Genomic DNA, 21,840 nt, shown 5'->3' with positions numbered 1-21,840 from the left:
CCATCATCTGTGACCAACTTCTGTATCACTGCAGAAAGAAATACTTCACCACAGCATGATGCTGCCTCCACTATGTCTCCAGTTGAACAAGGTGTCTTCAGGGCGATATCATTTTAGATGTTTGCCAAAATCTAAAATGATTTTGGCAAAATCATTTTGGTCTCATCTGACCAGAACACCTCCATCCACATTCTTACTGTGTTTCCTACATGGCGGGCAGCCAGATTTGGGGAGCACAACTATTAGTTGTGACGTTAACAGATTCTTCTGCCTATTGGTTGCTTTTCTGCCCTGAGTGCCAGCTTGGGTGGACTGTCATGTCTTCTTAGGCTGACAGTTTTGCCATGCTCTTTCTATTTTCAGATGATGGATTGAGCAGAGCTGAATGAGATGTTCAAACATTGGGATATTGTTTTACAACCTAAACCCTGCTGTAACTTTCTCCATCATTTTCTCCCCGACATGTCTGCCGTGTTCCTTGATCTTTTGACGTCGTGTGTTTACAAATGCTCTCCAACAAAAACCTCTGTGGCCCTCCCAGAACAGCTGTATTTAGACTGAGATTAAGTCACATAAAGAACAGCTGCGGCCGCTAATTACAATTTGGGTGGAAGTTGGTCGCGCTTGACTTTAAACACGCGAACACTGTACTTTTCAGGTTTTTATATGCATAACAGTACTTTTTCTTCCATTTCACAATGGCGCAGTACTGTACGCGCACGTGAAAGTTCGATAAAATACGTTCAAATTTCAAGGTCTAAAGATACTTTGCGAAGCACTGTATTAGCATTTTATTGTTCTCGTCTCTCCCCAGCTACTTGTGCACCCCTGTTCTATAAACACTTAGAGAAGTGAGATTATATTTACATATAAAAAGCCTAATAATTATAGGGAGGAGGAAGATGGGTGTTCCCCCTTATCAGAGGAAATGATAAGGGACTACCAGGCCCGGTGAAAGAACAGGGTCCATTTTGAAATAATTGGCAGTGGAATTATTTATGACATTAATTGCCACATTATCGACTGGCTGTCAGGTCCCGTGTCAGTCTGTCCATATTTCTTAGCAGAAAGAGCCAGCTCAGCCCAGTGTCCACTGACAAGCTAATTACAACAGCACAACCTTGAATGACAAATGTTACTCATCGAGGACCAGCCAGGCCCGGAAATAAGGGCCACTTCTCCCCCCTCAAGCCTCTCTGGATCAAATGAGACAGCAGCGTGCTGCCAAATGCAGTCAGGTGCAGGAGAGACAGGGTTTGCATGTCAGCAAGAGAGAGAGAGGGGGAGAGAGATGGAGGATGGGAACGAGAAAGTGAAGAAGATGTTGCTTAAGCAAGGAGGGCTGCTCCTCTGTACGGTGGACAGTTGTCATTCATAAAGACGACTTTTTTTTTTCCTTCCATCTTCTTTAACTTGAGTAATGCCAATCAATCATCAGGCTGTGGGCTGATCGCTGCTGATGGGGTGATTTGTCTCTCAGTGCAGGTCCCACTGCTTTTCAGGATGTGGAATTAAACTTCCATCAAACTGCAAGCACTGAAACACAGAGTTCCTTTAAATCACGGTTAACATCTCATTTGCTTAGATTTGCCTTTGATTCGTTATAACTAGAATGTAGATTATCTCTAGTAATCTAGTAATTTTACGCTTTTTTTAAGACATTTAAGAAAATGTAATGTTTTGTTGCTTGCATGTTGTTATATGTTATGTAAAACAAAAAACAAAACTTGCCTTGCGTGATCCAAAAAAACGTTACAAATTTGAACACATTATTAATACACCGGAAATCTGAAACTATTTTCCACAAGTTTCAATAAAGTCAACGTAGCATGAACTATTCCTAGAACTTACGATATGTTTTTCTACAGCAGTGAACATTTTAAAATCTAGTGCACCATAATGTAGAGCTTCATCAGAAAATCAGCCAGAGAACCGAAATGCATAGTTTTATTCTTGACCAGCGCTCATTGGTTATCAGCTTATAGCAAATCAAAAATCCAACCTCTCTTATGACCAGTGAAAGCCCCACACCAATCAGGTTGTGCTGTTACCAAGAGATCAGTTAGCTATTTTCATTTTGGTCTTAGAGCATTGAAATTATTTTGAGGATTTATCTTTGGTGTTGAGCTCCAAGTCTTTGAGGGTGGAAGGCAGGATTCTGGTTGGGCCCCTCCAAAATGTCAACTTTACTTCCAGTCTGTAGAAACACCACATCTGTCAACATTAAGCCAGCAGATCCTCAATGTGGGTTTAAAATTCTGTCATCCATGTACTTTTGTAATAAGATTACTAGTATACAATGATAAAGACAGCTTTAAAAGCAAACTCTAGTCATTTTAATGTTTCTTTTTTTAAATAAAAGCATAATCTTGTACACCTGCATAGCTGCGTAATGTTGACTGCTGACTCACACACAGTGGGATGATGCCATGGGTTCAAATTGAAATAAATATTGCCCAATCATAAATAGACTCCTCTTTTTAATTAGGTTTTGTTTGTATGGATACTGCCGTCCCACAATCTGGAAGATTTGACTGCATCTGCACATTTCCGACAAAGCAGAGTTAATATAAAAAAAATAAACATATTTTAAATCATAGTGCACCCAGGCAGTATTCTCGGTGTTTTCACTCTTATGACAAATTGTATTAATCTTTTTCTGGAAAATTCTACACATATTATGATAATGTGGAAAAATGCTGCAAATTTCTTAAAAATAGAAAACCTAGAAATAACTGTACTACAAACAATTTCCTGCTAAGACAATTTAGTTTTGAATTTATCCTCAAAGAGAAACAAGTACCTTGTCATTTACAGTTCATAAGAATAAATTTGAATTTGCTCAAATTGAATGCAGAAGGTCAGAGCTTTACAAAAATGATGACCAGAGGTGGGTTGTAAGATTTTCTTGGAGCACCCCAGCTGTTATCTGTAGGTCTAAATGAGTAACATTTAACTAAGCTCCACTTTAAATTTTACAACAGGATTATGAGGTTTGTGAAACGTTAATGAACGTTAACGCTTGGCACAAACGGGGAACTACTACTGTATGCTACACATGCAGCTAGTTGAGGCTTGTGCAAACAAAGTGAAAATAATGAGCTTAAAAGTTAGACCATCTATGCAAGTGCACACATTCAGATATATCCACACACTGAGTTGAGCCTCCAGGGTTACTGTATCAGAATGTCAGTGATCTGCAGTGATGAAGTGGTGTGCCATTTGTTCATCCGCAAAGTTCCCAAGACGCAGCAGCGGCAATAGAGCCGAGGGTCACGGGGGTCATTGCCTACAGGTATATCTGTGGCTCATACCTTAATTAATCTACTGTCTGTGATGCCGAGCGTCCCAGTCATCCCTTCACATGCACAGAGGCGCACGTCAAGCATATGTCAACCCTTTCTGGCACTCCCCACCCACCCTGTAATGCAGTTTGTGTTGGTGTGGCAGCTCAGGATGCGTCCCTGACAAGGATGGGAAGTGACACACACCAAACTCGGTGTGTCCCCCAGCCAGCTCCGGTGGCTCGGAGCCTGTCAATTCCAGCTCCGTCAGTGGCACAGGCTCAATGGCAGTGCCTGTGACACATGTCACAAAGTTTTAAATGTCTGCTCTTTTCAGCAGGATGGCTGGGTGCATGCCGCAGCCAGGGGAAGGATGACATTTTGTGTTTTGTGGAGGGGTGGGGGGGGGGACTTGTTGTGGCTCCCCTCTTCCTGCCTCCTCCGGCTGTCAGCCCCAGTTTCCTCTGAGCATATCAAAACACAGACAAATAAACCTTGTCATTCTGAAGCGCCAGCACTAGTGACCAGGCTCCTGAGCAGCATGTCATCTGGAATATGGTCACACAATCCTGTAGGAAGTTGTGAAGTGTATAAACACACGCAGGAAGGCACTCTCTCTCTCGTCCTCACACGCATAAACACGTCTCTGGAACTGGAACAAATGTTTAAGCTAATAAAAACAGGGAACTAAACAAAGAGAGACATTGTGAACAAACATTGCATTAGGCTATCTCTGACCTTTTCTTTATCTGCTTGTAGATGAGTGACATGCTGTACTGAACATAAACATGGCCGCTTTTGAGCCCCACAGATATTAAACCTCTCAATGTTCTCACAAAAATGTAGTCATGATAAGAAATAACATTTCAGCTGGATTAACAAGTTAACACTGAAATAACTTTTGATCCATTTATAGGCTTTATGTAAAACTAATAATATTTCATCGTTAGGTATCAATGTATTGAACCGGTCCAGGAGTCGACATAAATATAGCAACACAACTTCAACACATTTGAGTTCAGCCCTTTTAATCACACAACAATGATATATATATATATTTTTTCTTAGATCAGTTGTTAGAAATTAAATGCTTGTTCAAAATCTTCATCTGGAAGGTTCCCTTGAAGCCATCATACCAGAAACACAGTGTGCGAGATTAACAGTAATAATAAAAAAACAAGAATATTCACATAAACAGAAACTCCAGTGTATGTCTTCACAGCTTGTTAATATCTGAAAGTGTGCCTCAGTACAAATAAAGAAAACACCACAGCAAGTACAAACAAAGGCTAAGACATAGTAGGAAAAAAACTCAACAGGATTAAGAACAATAATGGTAGATGAATTATGAGAATCCGGCAGTAAAGTATTATTTCAGTCCGACATTTCTATTGTTTTTAGGAAAAATATACCAAAGATAAATTTTACACTCCATTTGATGAGTTTTACCTGTTGTGGTCCAACTCAGTTATGTTGTAAGTTGATGACATTTCACTGCTGGGTTGTTTTAACTTGTTAGGTTAGAAAAAAAGATCGGAACGAGTCTCATCAGTCTTAACAGGCCGCCATTTTGAACTGTACAACAATCTGATCGGACTTCAATAAACTTCTACCAGAAATGGACAGATGGACTAATTATGTTGTGTGATAAGAAAATAGTCAGTGGTTTGTGTTAATGGTTTTAGTTCGCTCTAGAGAATAATTTCACTTCACAGAATATTTCACTTAGATAACATTAACTAGTTAGCTATTGTTAGCTAAGTTTAGTTATAAGTTCACTTTGTATCTCTCTTTTCGGTAACATCAATGTTTGCCACATTACTTTTAAGCTGTTTTAGGGTTTATAAACCATGTGTGCTGAACTGTGCACATTGCACAAGTCAGTAGCTAGATATGAACTCGTGTTTATGGTGATAAAGTGCTTGCACCAACCTTAAACATGAAATGCTGGTGACATTTTATGAACATTTTGCATAGGCGTGTTTTTACAGATATTTAATCCGTAACTTTTTACTGTTTGCTACAGAGTTGAATTTGGAGATCAGTTGTTTAATAACTTGACTAGGGTGCCTAAATCTTTAAGAATGTCAATTTATGGAAAGCATGAATGATTTTATTGGGGATCCTCACCAAGGTAGTTGTTTTAGTAAAAATTGTTAAAAAGAAATAAAAATATCTTCCAATTTAACAGTGAATCCAGCAGAAATTTCAACAGATTTAGTGGAGAACCGAGCAGGTGCCAAAAGGAGAACCGTTAATGGCAAGAAAAAGAGTAAAGCTTCATGTTTTGAAGGGCATGCAGGTAATTAGGGCTCCAGATGGGCCAAACATATCAAATGGTGTAGGAGGATGTAATCCCACATTGCTCGGTAACATGTAAACAGCAATAAGAATAGAAACTTATTTACAGCTCCCACAAACACAATTTCACTGTCTAGAACAATGTCAAAATCTGGAATGCTGCTGTGCATGTTACTGAAGACACCGATTCTCAGCTATTGCTGCTTTCACCGGTTTCTCCAGCCTCTTATCTTAATGACTTAAATAGCAGTTTAAGTCCAGCGAGCGCAGGAGAGAAAAGAAAGAAAAAAAACAAAAACAGAGAAATCAAGAATGAAGAAGATGAGTCCATGTCGGGGCCCAGGTGTGTGACCGCCACCCCCTTCACCCTTGATTAGTAGCTGTTGTGGACAAGTGATCCATCATGGGTGTCAAAGAAAAGGAAGCAATTGCCTGGATATGTTTGTTGCTCGCTGTGTGTAAGACAATAAGGCAGGGAGATGGTCCTTGTGTCTATGTGTGTGTGTGTGTGTGTGTGTGAGAGAGAGAGTTGTGTTGCAGCTGATGCTTAGAGGCAATCATGTCAGTGGGAGTGTCATCTCTGACTCTGAGCTGCAAGCAGGAAAACAGAAGTAGGCTCAGCTCAGGAGAGGAGGCTAAAACAATGGCTCTAAAATTTAATATGAACACAAAAGTATTCATCATGCATAAGTATAACAGCATGTTTGGATAAAAATTATCTTTTGTTTTCCAGCAGTAGATTAGGTGATTGGAAAAAAAAAAATTCCCCAGTGGTTTTAATAAATAAAAAAAAAAACACGACTCCTCTGAGAGCATCCTGTGGACATCAGAGCTCATCGTTTCGGATGAATCTGTTGCCTTCTGAGTGGTTGCCGTAGTAGATGTAGCGACACTTGGCGAATACCCCTAAAAAGAGAATAAAACAAAGTTTAGGTGTAAATCACGGTTAGATTATCTTTTTATGCCAGCAATTCATGGACTGGAGAAGCAGAGAAATGGACTCGTGACCTGAACTGCAAAATTTTGAGCTTGAACAGCCTGTCTGGTGAGCGGCCGGTCAGAAACTCAAAACTGCTCTCCAATCAGCGAGAGCCACGAATGTAGCACTGCTGTTCATGATGGCAATAACACTCTTCAGTGTGGATGTGGTGTGGCAAGTCATTTAAAAGGACACCTGTCATTTTGAGCTGCAAAAAGTGAGAGAAAGCCTTTTAGCAGATGACAGAAAGGCTGAATGACTGTAGCAGAGCTGCACTGTTTTATTCTTTTAAGCTTTTCATGAGCTGACAGTCCAAAAAAATGTTAGCACCATTTATGAAACCTCAGAGTGGAGGTAAGAAGCCACATTTTCCAGGAAAAAGGCTGCGTTGATTCCAAGTAAGTAACAGAAGGCAGTTGCAAACAAGTTAGCTCTGTAATCATCTTTTCTTTGTTTTAAAATATTAGTAAAACTGATTTAGCAGACTGTTCTCCGTGATATAAAATTGCCTCTGCTATTAATATGAATCATTCATCACTACTTGTGACAGAAAGGCAGAAAAAATGCTGTTTATACAGCTAATTATACAGTTCTGCTCGATTTCCATAAAGCACAGCAAAGTTGTACAGTTGTCATAACAGGAAAGCAAGTAAAAAAATAAAACAACAACAAAAAAACTAAGTTAAAGAAAGTCTTTCTCTCAAAACAAACGAAAAACGGTCGTTTGACACCTGGAGACAATTACACTGAAACGCTGTAGATCTACTTTCAAACTGTCTGAAATGACAAACATTTCTCCTTCTTGTATAGAGAAAATTACTTTACCTAAACCAAACACATAAGAGCTCAGACACAACGCTGCTTTGGTGTAAGTGAAATCAACTTCGATCCACATGGAATCCAATCAGTTGCTGTAGCTGCTATCTTAGCTGGGTAAGGTACATTTATTTTACAAAATATATATTTAATACAGTATTCAAGTATTAGTTATTTTTTGTAATACATGCTATAAAAAGGAAAACCCAAAGTTTTTACAAAGGTAAACTATTCTTTCAATTTTTTTTATCACACACACATATATATATATATATATATATATATATATATATATATATATATATATATATATATATATATATATATATATATATACTCAAATATTAGTAATTTCAAAGTGTTTTCATTGTGTAATTATGTTCAATATTGAAAGAAGAATAATACGTTTATGTATTAGCTCCAAAAGATGAGGTCAAGTAGCTAAACCTGTAATCATTTACACCTAAAAAGGTTAAATAGAAATACAAACTTAAGCTCTTGTATATGCGTCTACGTCGTTGGCCCCTATCTACATACCTATAATGTTATAGAACTGAAGGTTGTCTGTGGTGGTTTTCTGTAGTACAGAGAGGTGGTGCTGTTCAGGCAGATGGCTGGCCCAAACGCTCTGTGGTCAGTTTGCTGTGGTGCTAACGTCACAAACACTAACATCCCGTCTTGATTAGTGCAGAGGGCTGTACCTCAGTGTCATCTCTTTCCAAATGAGGCAAGGACAAGTGGCATTAGTGCTGTCAATGATCCTCTGACAGCAGGACAGATACGGCTTTCACCAGCTTTTCTAAATAGACATGAAGCGCATTAAAGGAGGAGGGGAAAGGAGGCAGGCCAGAGACAAGGCAGGAGTGGAGAGACATATGGGGGAGGCAGTGTCACAGAGGGATGAGGGACGCTCCAAGTGGTAAGTCCAATCAGATAATCCAAAAAGACATTGTCAAGAGAGGGAAGAGAATGGCAACTAAGTGACAAAAAGCAGGAATGGGGACAGAGATACTGGTGCCATATTAGTGCCAAGCATATTCTGATGCCACCCTCAATTCTAACCAAACTTGACACATCGCTCTCTTTCCCCGCTCTCTCTGACTCTTCAAAGTAGGCTCCACCAAGACACACACACACACACGCAACACACAAGTGCACATATGTGGTGCACAGAGATGCACAGGAACCCACACAGCGCACCAGTCCCTTGCAGCAGTGGTGGGTGTTCTGTCAGGCGGAGGAGCAGTACGGCAGCAGCAGAAGCCCACAGGCCCGGGGACAAGCTCAGTCAATCTAAATCTGGACTTTGTAGTGGAGCAGTGCTCATTTCCCCTCATAGCCCAGCTACTTGAGGTGATCCAAACACTGAAGTGTGAGAAGCTGTCACCTCCGATAAAATCCAAGACCAGCTCCATGCCTGCCTGCTCCCCCGGTGTATGAGAGATGTATACATGTGTGTGTGTGTGTTTGTGTGCGCATGAGTGTGTATATGCTTTTTTTTTTTTTTTTTTTTGACAGTGTGGAGGTTGGAAGTGTAGGGGAAGTGGGGGGATGAATTCCAGCTGCCGTGATTTGCCTTGGGACAAAGGTGCCACGGTTGTATACTGGGCTTGACACCACAGGACTCAGGGTATCTCACAGCACTCAGATCAAATGGTTGCCAGGGTCTTTCACATATTCACAGTGTACCCAGCGAAAAACTCACTCTCTCCAGGAGTAGGGCCCTTAAAGAGATTACCCACTGAGGCACCAGAACCAAGTCTCCTATAAGACATTACCTACAGGGGATATATTTGTAGGTTTGCAACCAAAGCCTTTCAGAGATAACCTTCACAGATGAAGGAACTAAAGTAAAGGCCCCACAAGCCTTCACACTCTGCTGAACTCAACTTCAGCCCATGGGTACTGAGAATGATTGGAGAGGCCACACTTTGTAGCTCTCCGGCACCAATTGGAAAGGTCTGGACGATGAGTGACCTGTAGCTCTCTCCAGCAGCGCTAATGTACGCCTGTGTGTAATAAAGAGGACGAGGAGTAAATTAGAAGAAATGGAAGAACAAAGATCAGGGTCTGCTGTCTGCTTCCCAGTGGGTGAAGAAGTGCACAAATGTGACAGTTCTCCATTTCTGCACTACATTAAGTGCCGCATTGTGTGCATAAACAGCACACTCCAGCTTGCTTTCTTCCCCCTCACAGCGAGAGCTTGCACTTATTACAAGAGAAACCAGGAGAAAGATTGGCCTGCTGGAAACGAGGAAGGGAGTAACTAAGCCAAACTCACGCTTACATAATGCCTTCGGAGGCTACGCTCACGCCTCTGGGGTTCTGCCTGATGAACTCGTACTTAATGACAAATATTACCATGCCAAACTCAGTACTCCACAGTATCCTCTGTGTATCTTAAGCCACGGCTGGGAGCGCTTATATCACTAACACTGTCATGTTCCCATACATATTTACATCTTCAGCACACAAACTCTGCGCTCCATGAGAACAGTGGGAACCCCCATTGACGTGACGGATTAACAAAGTTATGAGTAGGCTATTGCCTCCATAATGGCCTGGTGGAGCAACAGTCACAGCTTTGCGCTACACGTCTTGTTGTATTTAAAACAAGAAATTTTTTTTTTCCTGAGTCAAACTAGCGCCACTAAAAATGTAAAAACCTTCAGAACATTTTATCCCCTGCAGATGCAGCATTAAGGATGAATTTTATGACATTATCAAAGGAATTGTTAAATTCTTTGACCTTGTTTTCTGATGTATTGGCAAAATAATGCTGTAAAAATACAGCAATATTTAATTTTACAGGAAAATATTGTTTTAAATATTTCCAACTAATATTTTAGATTATATATACTTATCACCATTTTGAGAGCTAAAATGTGAAGTACTAACCACGATTCCAACCTTACATGTCACCAGCAAAACAAAAATTGAATTAAAAATTCTGATAATATGATTCCAGACTATTTCTCTGAAAGATTACCTTTGCTCCTTGCTGGGTGTCGTGCATTGAACCATGCATTGAAATAGATGCTCATCTGAACTTGACTTTATATTGTCCGTTATAAATGTGAAAGATTTATCTGTTTTCTACCATATTCAAATGAAATGTGTAGTGTTTCTTTTATTTGTAAGATACAAATAGATAATGCCAATAGTTCAAAGGGTGTGACAATGTACAAATAAATAAAGTGGCTATCCTATCCTATTCAAAATGGTGCGTTAAATAGAATTTATTCTATTTTTCAGTTGGATTATAGGATTAAGCTTGTAGGTATTTTGTACCTGACTACAATAAAGCAAGCAATAATGTGGATGTAGATGCTTTTATGACAAAAAAAAAAAAAAAAAAAAAAAACTTTTCTCCTAACATTAGTGCAAGCATTCTGTTCTATTCTGGTTGTGGTCATCTGACGAAAATGAAACACATTTTAAAGGCAAATTCCCTAAAAACAAGGATCTATTATGAACAAATTATAATACTGTTAAAAATTCATCTTTTTAGGCAACCCAATTCACTTAGTAAAGCACGTTGCACATAGAATAATGTCTACAAGTTTATTTTTGATATTTGTTGTTTTCCACTTCCAGCTTGATGAAAACAAATTTAAGGCTGGACCATTAAAAGCATTTTTAATACAACAGTGTCACAAAAAGTATGTTTATTACCTGTATAGGTACTTTTAATCTGACAAACAAACCTTATTGAAACATATATTGTATTGCATAAAATATAACTGTACATCAAGTCAAACAAACACAAGGTTGGTTTCTCAAACACGCTGAAGTTAATCTTGTACTGCACACTTTTCTGAAGTTTACCAGTCTTGGTCTGCAGTGTAAAGACTCTTGCAAAATAGGACAGATTACAGTATTTAGGTCACTCTGACCCTTGTGGGCATGGACATCATGAATTGGCCTTTAGAGTTCTGCTACCTGACCTGAAAGTGACAAGTATCAACAAAGTCCAAGCTGCTCCTTCCATCTGAGTTTTCTGTAGCAATGATAAAATTATACTGCCCAGGAGGCACTTCCGAACTACATCGGGCCAGTAATTTAGCAGTCACTACATCACACAATACTGCAAAAATATCACTGGGGTCTTGGGTACAAATTCAAACATTGCAGGACTACTACTGATTCTGTCCGTTGACCTTTAAATGTAGAATAGGAGCCAAGTTTAGGTTTAAGGTAAGATTTGTGCCAAAATAAAATATATTTAGACCCTCTATTAGATGTGCATAACCGCTGAAAATGCAAGTTTTTTTTTTTTCATTTTTTATTTTTGGATTTGATTGTACACTGAAAACACATAAGATGAAAAAGTACGACCTCCATGAATCTGCATGCATGAATCTGTCTGAATTCCTTCCCATATTTTCTAAAAGCCTGCTCCAGAGTTTTGCATTTAATCAGCACACACTCACAAGAGGGGAGTTAGAGAGAGATGGGAGATGGAGTGGGTTTAATGACTGCTCCCTGCATAAAATCAGCTCGACTCTTTTTCAAGGGCCATCAATATGTCACAGAAAGACATGTCCAAACGGATGTAGCTTTTAACATCAAGGTTATCTATTCTCAGAATGAATTTGCTCTGCACACTCCTATTTTCTTGTCTTGTCCCTTCTCCAAATCTGTCCTCCCATTTTTTTTTTTTTTGACTGCACCCACTTCTCTTTTTCTCCCTTGCAGTATCCTTTCTGTTCTTTGGAGTCTTCAACTCATTATTTTTATTTTCTCATTGCTTCCAAGTGTTTGCTTTTCTTTCTGACCTCCCTTCTTTCGACCCACACTCATTACTTGGACCACAGTCATTTGCAGACAACCAATTTCCTTAAAGACAACTTTCACCAGGATCAATCGTTAGTTTAGGATGGCTCATAATATTAATCAGTCTACAAAATTGAAACTATATAAACAGTCACATAAGCTTCAGAGCACCTTTGAAATGTGGGTAAACATTATCATATATTATTGGCATAAAGTTTTTATCTTATCTTGCTATATATGTTGGCATATCTAAAAATGCTATTCAGGAACATTGCAATTCAAACAAATACAACACTTTCAATAAAACATGAGATCATGTCACATACATGAAGTATGCTTTTTATGATATTGCTTTGCCAAATATATTGTCTGTGCAGTGGAAGGAAGGCCTAAAATTATCATAGTGGTGGAAGCATAGTGTGTTTTATATTTTTCTCTATAATTGTCACCATCTTGGGCTGGAGATTTATTACTCCAATTATTTAGTTATTGATGCAGTATTTGCTTAGCACTTGCATAATTGCAGCAGTGGTATTGTGGAAATAGGGCTTCACAACAGATTGGAGGAACTGAAGAACAATTAATGGATGTTACTGGTGTATAGAAACATGATACTGGACAGAACCTCACATATCTTTGTACGACATTTAAAAACAATGTAAATGTGCAGTTGTGTCAGTACTATTAGCAAATATTTCATGTCATCATGTTCAACATAAAGGCAGATAAAAATTTTAATTACTTGATATGATGGTGATTTTGTGTATCAGGAAGATGAAGCCAGAGTCAAATGAAAGGAATGGAGTAAAGTGAATAGCTGCAAGTAACACACAACGATTACAATGGGAGGTCAACATTGTTACATTTTAAATGCTAAGCTTATAGTAGACACTTTTTTGAAACTCAAATACATGAGCTGTAAGTAACTTTCAGCATTACAGTGACATGAGATAGGTGCTGCAAATGAGCTCGTGCTAAAAGCACCATAATACAGGCAATGGACTGCTCTAATCAGTTTGTCTGTTATTGTGAGTCTGTCCCATTATTTAAGCTCAATAATGTTTATTTGGCCTAAACAGTTAAAAATACTATTTAAGCCATTGAACATAAATAGCTGCCATTATGACCCAAGCCCAGGGCTTATACCTCCACTGTTCAAGATCCTGATCATTTATTGCGTCCATTCAACGACATCGCCTGCATGTTGTCGACGTTAGTGTACTGATTAAACTTTTAAATGGCCACCATATAACCCTGGGACATCAAGGAGATTAATTTACATCAATGTTCATCGGTAATTCATTAGCCATTAATACTCAACATTCACAAAGGCTATCAGAGAAATGTGTCTCATTTTTCACTGAGTGAGAGGCAAGGGAAAATGTAGAGAGAAGAGGCAATGAAAGGAAACATTATCCAGGTTATAACTTTAGTACTTCTCAAACATGTCAGGAATAAATTGTAAAACACCCTGCAGCTTAAACCAATACTTAGACATACAGAACATGGCACTTTTTCTTATATTGGCATTCAGCTTTAGAAATAATGAGAGTTTGAAACTAACTTGTTGTTTAACAATATTTTTATGTACCGTAGGTTAAAGTTACATTTTTTTTTTATATTGGAAGGTAAAATATTAAAAATAGACTAAAGTGTTTTACACAAATATTTAGGAAGTGGGCAAAATGGTCACAAAGTAACACAAAAATGCCAATAGAGGGAGGATAAATGGTGTGAGAGTTTGCATACATGAGATGAGAAGTTGAAAGATTTGTTGTTGCCAAAGGCTGATAGCCTGTCTGAGAAAGGCTGAGGAGTCGTAGCTCAACCAGCCCTAATCAATAGAAAGCAGATTTTTGCTCGATGAAGCTTTTTGAAGAGCAACATTAACAAATTGTTTCTTTTTCTGCATCCTCAACACAGAGTAGCACATAAAAGTGGAAGGAAAAGAATACACGCTAAAATATTTAACAAATAAAAATCTGAAAAGTGTGGCATACATCTGCTTCCCTAAGGCAATACATTACAAGACCACTTTTTGTTGCAATTTCAGCTGCAAGTCTTTTGGAGTGGTCCAGCCAGTTTTGCAATTCTATAGATTACAATTTTGACCAATTCTTCATCTTGTATTTGGCTTAATCTCTTCAACTTTGACCAGGTTTTCTAAGGAAGAAGCTTTCCAAAACATGATTCCACCAACATGTTTCACTGTGGGGACTGGTGTAGTTTCAGAAACCTTTCAATTCAAGTCCTGCTTTACTAAGTAATGCATTCATTCAACTTAAACTTAAGACATGCTTAGCATGTTACCACTCACAATGTTTTCACTCCATTAGGACAGAAGGGGAATTGAATTTGGACCAAAAGCAAGTTCGCTTCAGTACTACGTTGCCATTGTGGGCATTCTAATTAAAAATATGTGAAATTAATTTTAGTGACATTTTTGACACACAGCCTGGAAGAACATTTCTTACAGTAGCTCTGAAGGCTGGAGATAAGATGATGGATGTATGCCAGTTTACAAAGTCAAAAATATCTATGGAGCATGCACTACTAACAAGCCAGAACACAAACGTCTTGCATGATTCAAGAAAAAAAGCAAAGAACTTTAAGCACAACATTGACAAGCAAGTTATTTACTGCTAGAGTTCATCTACCCTTAAGGGCGCAAGAAGCCACTAATGATGCAAGTAATCATAGGCGCTCATTTTCTCAGTTAATATGTGGCTCACAAATCACCACCCATGCACACTGCATGACCTGACACTGATCGATTGAGTTCTTCATTACACCCAGGATTTCTAATTAAAAGAAAAGCACAGATAAGTGGTTCAAACCTCTGACCAAAATAGACGAAAAAAGTAAAAATTCCAATTAGAGGTTTGACTGTGTTCCTTAATGGCGCTGTTAATAAGAGCGGCTGGTGAGTCACTCAATGAAGGTTTAATCACTGGGACAGGATTCAATAACAAAAGAGCGCAATATTAATCACCAGAGAGTGATAACTTCACTGTTCATCTCTTTGACATTGGAGGAAGGGATGAATTAATGATGCTCTCCATCTGAACACATTAAATAATAATTATCAGGCAAAACAGCATGAAAGGGACTGCATAATGAACCCCATTGTCAGGTCAATTACAACCACATAAAACTGTTCAAAGGGAAGTAGCTTGTTACCAGATAGCCACAGCAGAAAGGACAGCTGTGGCTTTATTAGCGGAAGGTGCAGCGTTTAAAATGTTTTGAAGGGTTGACATACACTCGCAGGGCATCAAAGCTCTGTCGAGCTACTCACGCCGGCTGTAAAAACCAAGAGGTGCTCAGTGAGGCATTCAGAAAGGAACACATTGTAAATTGGCTAGCAAAAGATAAATGACATGACAATGACAGTGTTTTGCCGGCTCTGAAGCAATGTCAGTCGCTAAGTGTCATGTTAACTAAACTCAACCACACAGACAATGATGGACTTCACGCATCAGCAGACAGAATGGCACCTCGCTGCTTGTCAGCAGCAATTTCCATCAAATCAAAGATGGCCGAAAACTTTACCCACAAGAGTTGGCACCGCTGGAGTTTTACGCATGCATATGAACATGGACTGAGGATACAGTTACATGTTGTACTCTTCATTCACTGGTAATGCTGGTAAATTGACAATTGCTTATTGAAGCTTTCACCTTTCCCTGAGCGACAGACACATCGGGCTGTCCTCTACCCTCTCATCTGATGTAGACATCAATTAATGCATGGCTGCTACCGCCCTGAGACACTCATTTAAACAAACAGCCTCGTGACCTGCACTGTGACATATCAATACCCATCTGACATCTTGTTCCACAATCTACAACTTCGGAGCCCGGCTAGCTGCACCTGTCTCACCAGAGTGCCCAGGGTCGGCTATGCTCCTTCACACTTCCTTTGCCTGCAGACATCAAACACTTATTACTCTCCGTCTTGGCTCTGCTAACTGACTGTCCAGTCTGGCCCACATGGAGACGCCATTATTAGAGTCATTTCAGTGCCCATCCTGACGCCTGTTAGGCAGCTCCCTACCTTGGGCTCCTGCTTCCTGCCTATCCAACTGAGTGCCTGCCCAGCCGTACAGTGATTGGACATGACATGGTGACAGAAAACAGGGGAGAAGGGCAATAGAAATAAAAGAACAGAGATGGTGGAGTGAGGCAGACACACACAGGGACGGAGTAAGGTGGGCATGTTAGCCAAGGCCCTTGTGGCGAAGGGTGTGCCCATCAACACGAATAAGCGTTAGCCAAGAGCCGCATGTCACAATGATGGAAGGCCCGGATCACTCACGTCAGGGCTTCATCTGACTGGAAGATATCAATCTCCAGGCCTAATCCAAAGGGACATGGTAAAATATCCTTTAACATTGCTCGTCCACCCCGGCTTTGTGTGTTCGCTGGCTTCTGTCTCTTTTCACAGCTGTTTGAAACCTTCATTGTTGGACCTCAATCGAATACACTCATTTTCACATCCCATTTCCTCTGTCTCCAGCGCTGACAGTCAAATTATGATGGGCAAAGTGGTAGGTCGACACATAGCATTTAGCACAGTTTGTCACTAAATGCTGCAAGAAAAAAAAAAGAGTTAAAGAAGCAGAGATCGGAACATACTGTAGAGAAAAATACACTGTTAAAGTCGACATAAATTAAGCTAGTGTGATTTTAGTTAATCATCAGGCTTTTATAAAAAGAAATTATTAAAAAATATATACTTGGAAATGATTTTATATTGCTGGAAAGCTTTGCTCATAAATATCTGGTGGAGGAGTAAACCAGTTTAAGTGAAACAGGACATCAATCTACCTGTAATATATATTTTAAATTAAGAGTAAGAGCACAATTGTCTGAAATGTCAAACTGTGCATACATGGTTTTTAATTACATGAATTTAGACAAAGAATATGCAGCTCATAGATGATCTCTATGAGTTGCATGCAGAAGGGGTCACCAGTTTGCATTTCTTTTACTTGAGAGCCATGACAAAAAAAACTGAAAATGAGTAAAGCAAACAACTATCTAAAGCAGTCAACACCAAAGAAATGTTTATGTACTTTGCATTAAACAGAAGTAAACTACTTTTACAACTTTAATCCAGAATGAAAATGCACAATACAGACTAGTTCCTAATTTTCTTCTGTTGAATGTTAAAAAGGGGGGAAAACATCAAACCATTTTTGAGATTGTATGCCATCAAATAGAAGTCAGATTTGTTATAGTCTCATATTAACTTGGCTCAACTTAGCTAATTACTTGTTGCAAGGTAAAACATTTCAGAACGTATTCATTCATTCATATGCATTGTTTTGTGTTTTGGGCTTTGGTTAAATCTGAAAATTGCCTGATGCATATGAAGATATTATTTTGAGCTTAAAATCATCTTTCATCGGGTAAATGGCTTTAAAAGTTGCAAGACTGAATATCTAAATGAAGCGTCAGCTAACGCTGAAGCGATGAAAAATGGATTCTTGGTGACACCACGTGCAGTTGAAAAATATGCCGTTGTTAAATTACAAGCTGTCACTTCCTGCTAGAATTTAAAATGATGAGCTCACAGTTGCCAGCCAGATGTGAGGCTGAGGTGATGATGGCTTTGTGTTGTGTGGAATATTTCGAGCCCCTCTGGCCTCTCCGTGTCCCATTCAGATGAATGGCTCCACTGTAACTCTATTTCTTTTAATTAATATGACACATCCCCTGTTCATATGCAGAGAGTAAAGGCTGGGATGGAGAGCTGAAGGTATAAAGGAATGATTAACTGTGGATCCGTCCCTCCTGGTGAGAAATGAGTCCGGCTTCTTTGCTCTCCCCCAGTCTCGCTCCCTCCTCCTCTTCATTTCCGTTTTTCTCTCACTCTCCCTTGTCTGTGTCCTTCTTTGGCTCACTTCATTTCTTTCAGCATCCTCCTGTCTCTTTCTCTTCTCCCTGATCTCCGTCTTCCTCTCTTTTTCCTCTCCTCACCTTTCCTCTCCCTCCCCTGACACTCTCGGACTGTCCTCAGCCCCTTGCACATCTCCTGACAGGTAGAATAATAACGCTCGTACATCACTGCCCCGAAAAGTCCAATAACCTAAATCTTCACTTGCCACACACCCCGGGACTCAATTACTTTATTGACATGTAATCTTCATAAGGGGAGAAATATTGAGCATGTAAGGTCAGCCGGTTATGAAGACATATTATCATATTATCTGCATGAGGGTTATAAGGGCTAGGACCTGACAAAGCTAATTATAATGGTACATGTTTCAGAGCTCAGAGCGTATTATCTGCTTGGCTGCTTGGTTGAGTCACAGCTGAGGTATAGAGGAGAAGGGGATGAGATTTCAAACCTAATAGGGGTGGGATGTCATCTCAGGGCATGGGAATTAATGAAGCCAAATATTATCGACCTCACATCAAAGCGCTAATGCCCTTGATTTGTTCATTGTATTTGTCAAGATTACCTTGCCACGCCCTGACAGGTAACAACAAATCACCTTGTCAGTAGAGCGAAGAATCGCCTTCAACAACAGCAAATTAACACAATAAAATGCAGCAGTTTTACGTCCAGAGCCTTGCAAAAATAATTCACACCCTTTAAACATGGATTAGACGTATCCATGTTTTGTCAACAACAAACTTCAATGTAGAACATATTTGAGAAGGACGTAATACAAGATTTTTAACATTTCTGTCTTTTTTTTTTCTGGCAATATAGCTCAACCTCGGATTAGATGAGTAGTGTCTAAAGAGCAATACTCAAGAGTTGGCACAACTGCTCAAATACTTTTAAAACTGGGCTTTGACAGGGTCATTCTACAGGACTACATTTACTAATAAGTAGACTCCATCAACTCAGTCAGTGCAACTGGAATTAGCTGCATCAGTGTTAAGAGGCCAAAATGCAAATGCTCGCCCCACTTTAAGAATTTCATTTACTTGCAAAAACCATATATCCCATCCCTTCTATTGCATATTTCTCTACTGTCTTGTGTAAAATTTAAGGCAGTAAACATTGCAAAGCTTTAGGACCTATCAATACTTTTGCAAAGTATGAAGTGTAAAATTACAGAAGACCTCTAACAACAGAAGCCTGTGGCTCTGTCATCACCTTGAATCCAAGGTTACCTAAATATTATTTCATTTCTTAACAATAATCTGGAATATGGTTCAAAATATATTTTTTTTCTCATTGGAACAATATAAATATCAAGAATATAAAAAAAAGTGATCTGACATTTCCAACAACAAAAAAGTGCAGTTTGATAGCCAGGAAACCCTGCAACTTAACGTCTTTGCAAAATTTAGATTTCCCAAAGCTAACCACATCTAGAAAATATCATGCCATCTGCCCTATTTCTGTTATCCATCTGTCCAAGGCAGAGTTGTTGCTGTAGAAGTTGCCAAAAATGGTGTGGAGTCATTTGCAGATGCTGCCAAAGGTCATGTGTTAACACTTGCTAATGATGTCAAGTTAGGAGACATATTTCAGCTTTCTCATGAGGTTCTGTTGGCATTTGACACTCGAGACAAAAAAGATCTTCTATTTTACTTTACTAAAACAACTATTCATTAGCGGGAGGTGGGAGAGGGAGGTTGAATAAAGCCTTCCTTAAGAAATCTTTTTTTTTTTTTTTGCATTGCAATAGCTTAAGCAAAGATAGGGTATTGTTGATAGGCATCACAAAAACATCAAAAACTGGAATCCACTGCCTTTGAAAAACATATAATAATAATCTTGGTTAAATTCCTATGTAAAGGGAAGAAAATATCCTGGCTGCTCAGTCATCTTGCACTGGAGCTACATGCCAGGAACTATTTTCATATCAAACCATGATGGTGAAGTAACTTGTCCACTTGTATTATCATGACAGAGAAACCTGCTCTGTCTGTTTAAAGAGGCTTAATAAGGAAATCAAAGTGACAGATTAAAAGGTTGTTTTGGACTTGGTAGCATTTCAGTGACCTCACTCTTTTCATTTTTAGCTTAATGCCTCTACACAAGAAATAAAAAAAAGGTCCATTACCTCCTGAAACCACAGTCCTTCTTTCTAAAGATTTAATAATGCACTTAATTTAAATAACCAAATAAACAAATGAATAAGAAAAGCCTGAAAATCTGCAGGAAAAAGCTTCCATTATTTGCGTTGGTACTCAAACATATGGGGGGTAATGGGCTTCTGTTTCGAAGCAGAAAATCCAAATAGGATTTCCGACAGTTTAATGCAGTGAATAAACTGAATGGTGCTTAATGTGAGAAATGTTGATACTCTGACAATAGTTTGTGTAGACATTATTGCTCAGTGTCTCCCAATTGTATATTGACGCAGAGGCCGTTGACAATAAATCACTGGATCCACCGGAGTGTATCCAGAGAGTAAGAAAAAAACAAAAAACAGTTCAGACAACGGTCCAATGGAGCCCGCCGTAATTGACAGATGAGTTCACTTTTCACTGCTAAAGCTTGGAGCATTGAGGGTACCTGCGAATGAGTGTGTTGGAGTGTGCATTGTTTCAGGGGCCACAATTGTCTAATAAAACAAGTGATTAAATCATGGGAAAATATTTGTTATGCACTTCTGACGAAAATTATATTCATCCCGACAGGCTAGTCAAATATATAAATTTTTCACTTTCAGTGTTGACTTACAGTACAGTCAAATAAAAAAAAAACCTTTTCCAATTTATCTTATTCTAGTATTTTGGTAAAAATGCAGCCTAATGAACGTTCACATTGCAGGCTATTTGTGCGTCGGGAACACTTTATATGAAGGGAAGTGCATCAGACTAACATGACACTGTCATAAACATGACATAACACCTGTAATGAATATGAACGAGTCTTTATGAATGTCTATGACTGTTGTCATGAAGTGTCATTCGATAAATAATGACACCTTTAATGCAAAGTTGCTCTAAAAGTTGCCTTGAAAGTCCATTAAATATGCCAACGTTTGATTAAAGGGTCATTATTTACAAAACAATATTTCAGATGTAGATATTTCACAAAAGTTGTGAAAAACATATTGGATGTGATAATCGATCTAGTGCAATTCTGAAACATTTACAACTTTACTGATATGTTAGAAAGGTACAGCAATATGAGAACATTTGTTCTCATATTGCTGTATGAATTTACACTGACTACTTCTGATGCATCACTACAAATTACCATCCTGGACAGAAAGGGTTGGTAATATGGCACAGCTGCTCAGAAAAGTAGCATGATAAACAAGCCAATAACTGAACTGAAATTTAATTTGTTTGAACCATTAAACAGACCAGCATTAAGACATGTGCTCATCTTGAATGATTACAGTGTGAGATCTGTTATCCTGCATTAGCGTCTACAGTCTACTGAGAATATAATTCACGAGGAACAGACAGATTAAGATAAATGAAGTAGAAACCCACACGATTTAACAAATTGGTATCATATTCTTCTTAATAGAAATTAGAAATGGTTTAACTCTGTAGAAAAACACCTGGAAAGCTCATTTCTTAGCTAACTGATCTGATCATTTCCTATTCAGAATCCCAAGGGATTTAGCATCTGCCAGCTTATTAAGTGGCTTTCCAGAAGAAGATTCATCCCAAAACTGTCTGGCAGCTTAGACGAGACCTTAAGCATCATAATGGAGTCTCAGGTTAGTAACCACAAAGGCTACAAAAACAAAAC

The 21,840-nt window shown here is 38.9% G+C and overlaps 1 protein-coding gene across 1 annotated transcript in view; it reads right to left on the bottom strand.

Annotated features, from left to right (window-relative positions):
- Window positions 1-4,295: 4,295 nt before the first annotated feature.
- lrmda (leucine rich melanocyte differentiation associated) overlaps window positions 4,296-21,840 on the bottom strand; it is a 226,867-nt gene continuing 209,322 nt past the window's right edge. The window contains exon 7 of the mRNA XM_014987333.2: window positions 4,296-6,491. Coding sequence (XP_014842819.2) covers window positions 6,412-6,491 — 80 coding nt within the window. The 3' untranslated portion in view covers window positions 4,296-6,411. The remainder of the gene's footprint in view (window positions 6,492-21,840) is intronic.

This window comes from Poecilia mexicana, unplaced genomic scaffold (genome assembly GCF_051168715.1).
Source record: "Poecilia mexicana isolate PSO_F unplaced genomic scaffold, ASM5116871v1 scaffold_15, whole genome shotgun sequence".
Taxonomy (NCBI): domain Eukaryota; kingdom Metazoa; phylum Chordata; class Actinopteri; order Cyprinodontiformes; family Poeciliidae; genus Poecilia; species Poecilia mexicana.
The sequence above is the reverse complement of the archived record's forward strand: the minus strand, read 5'-3'. Positions and strand labels throughout refer to the sequence as shown.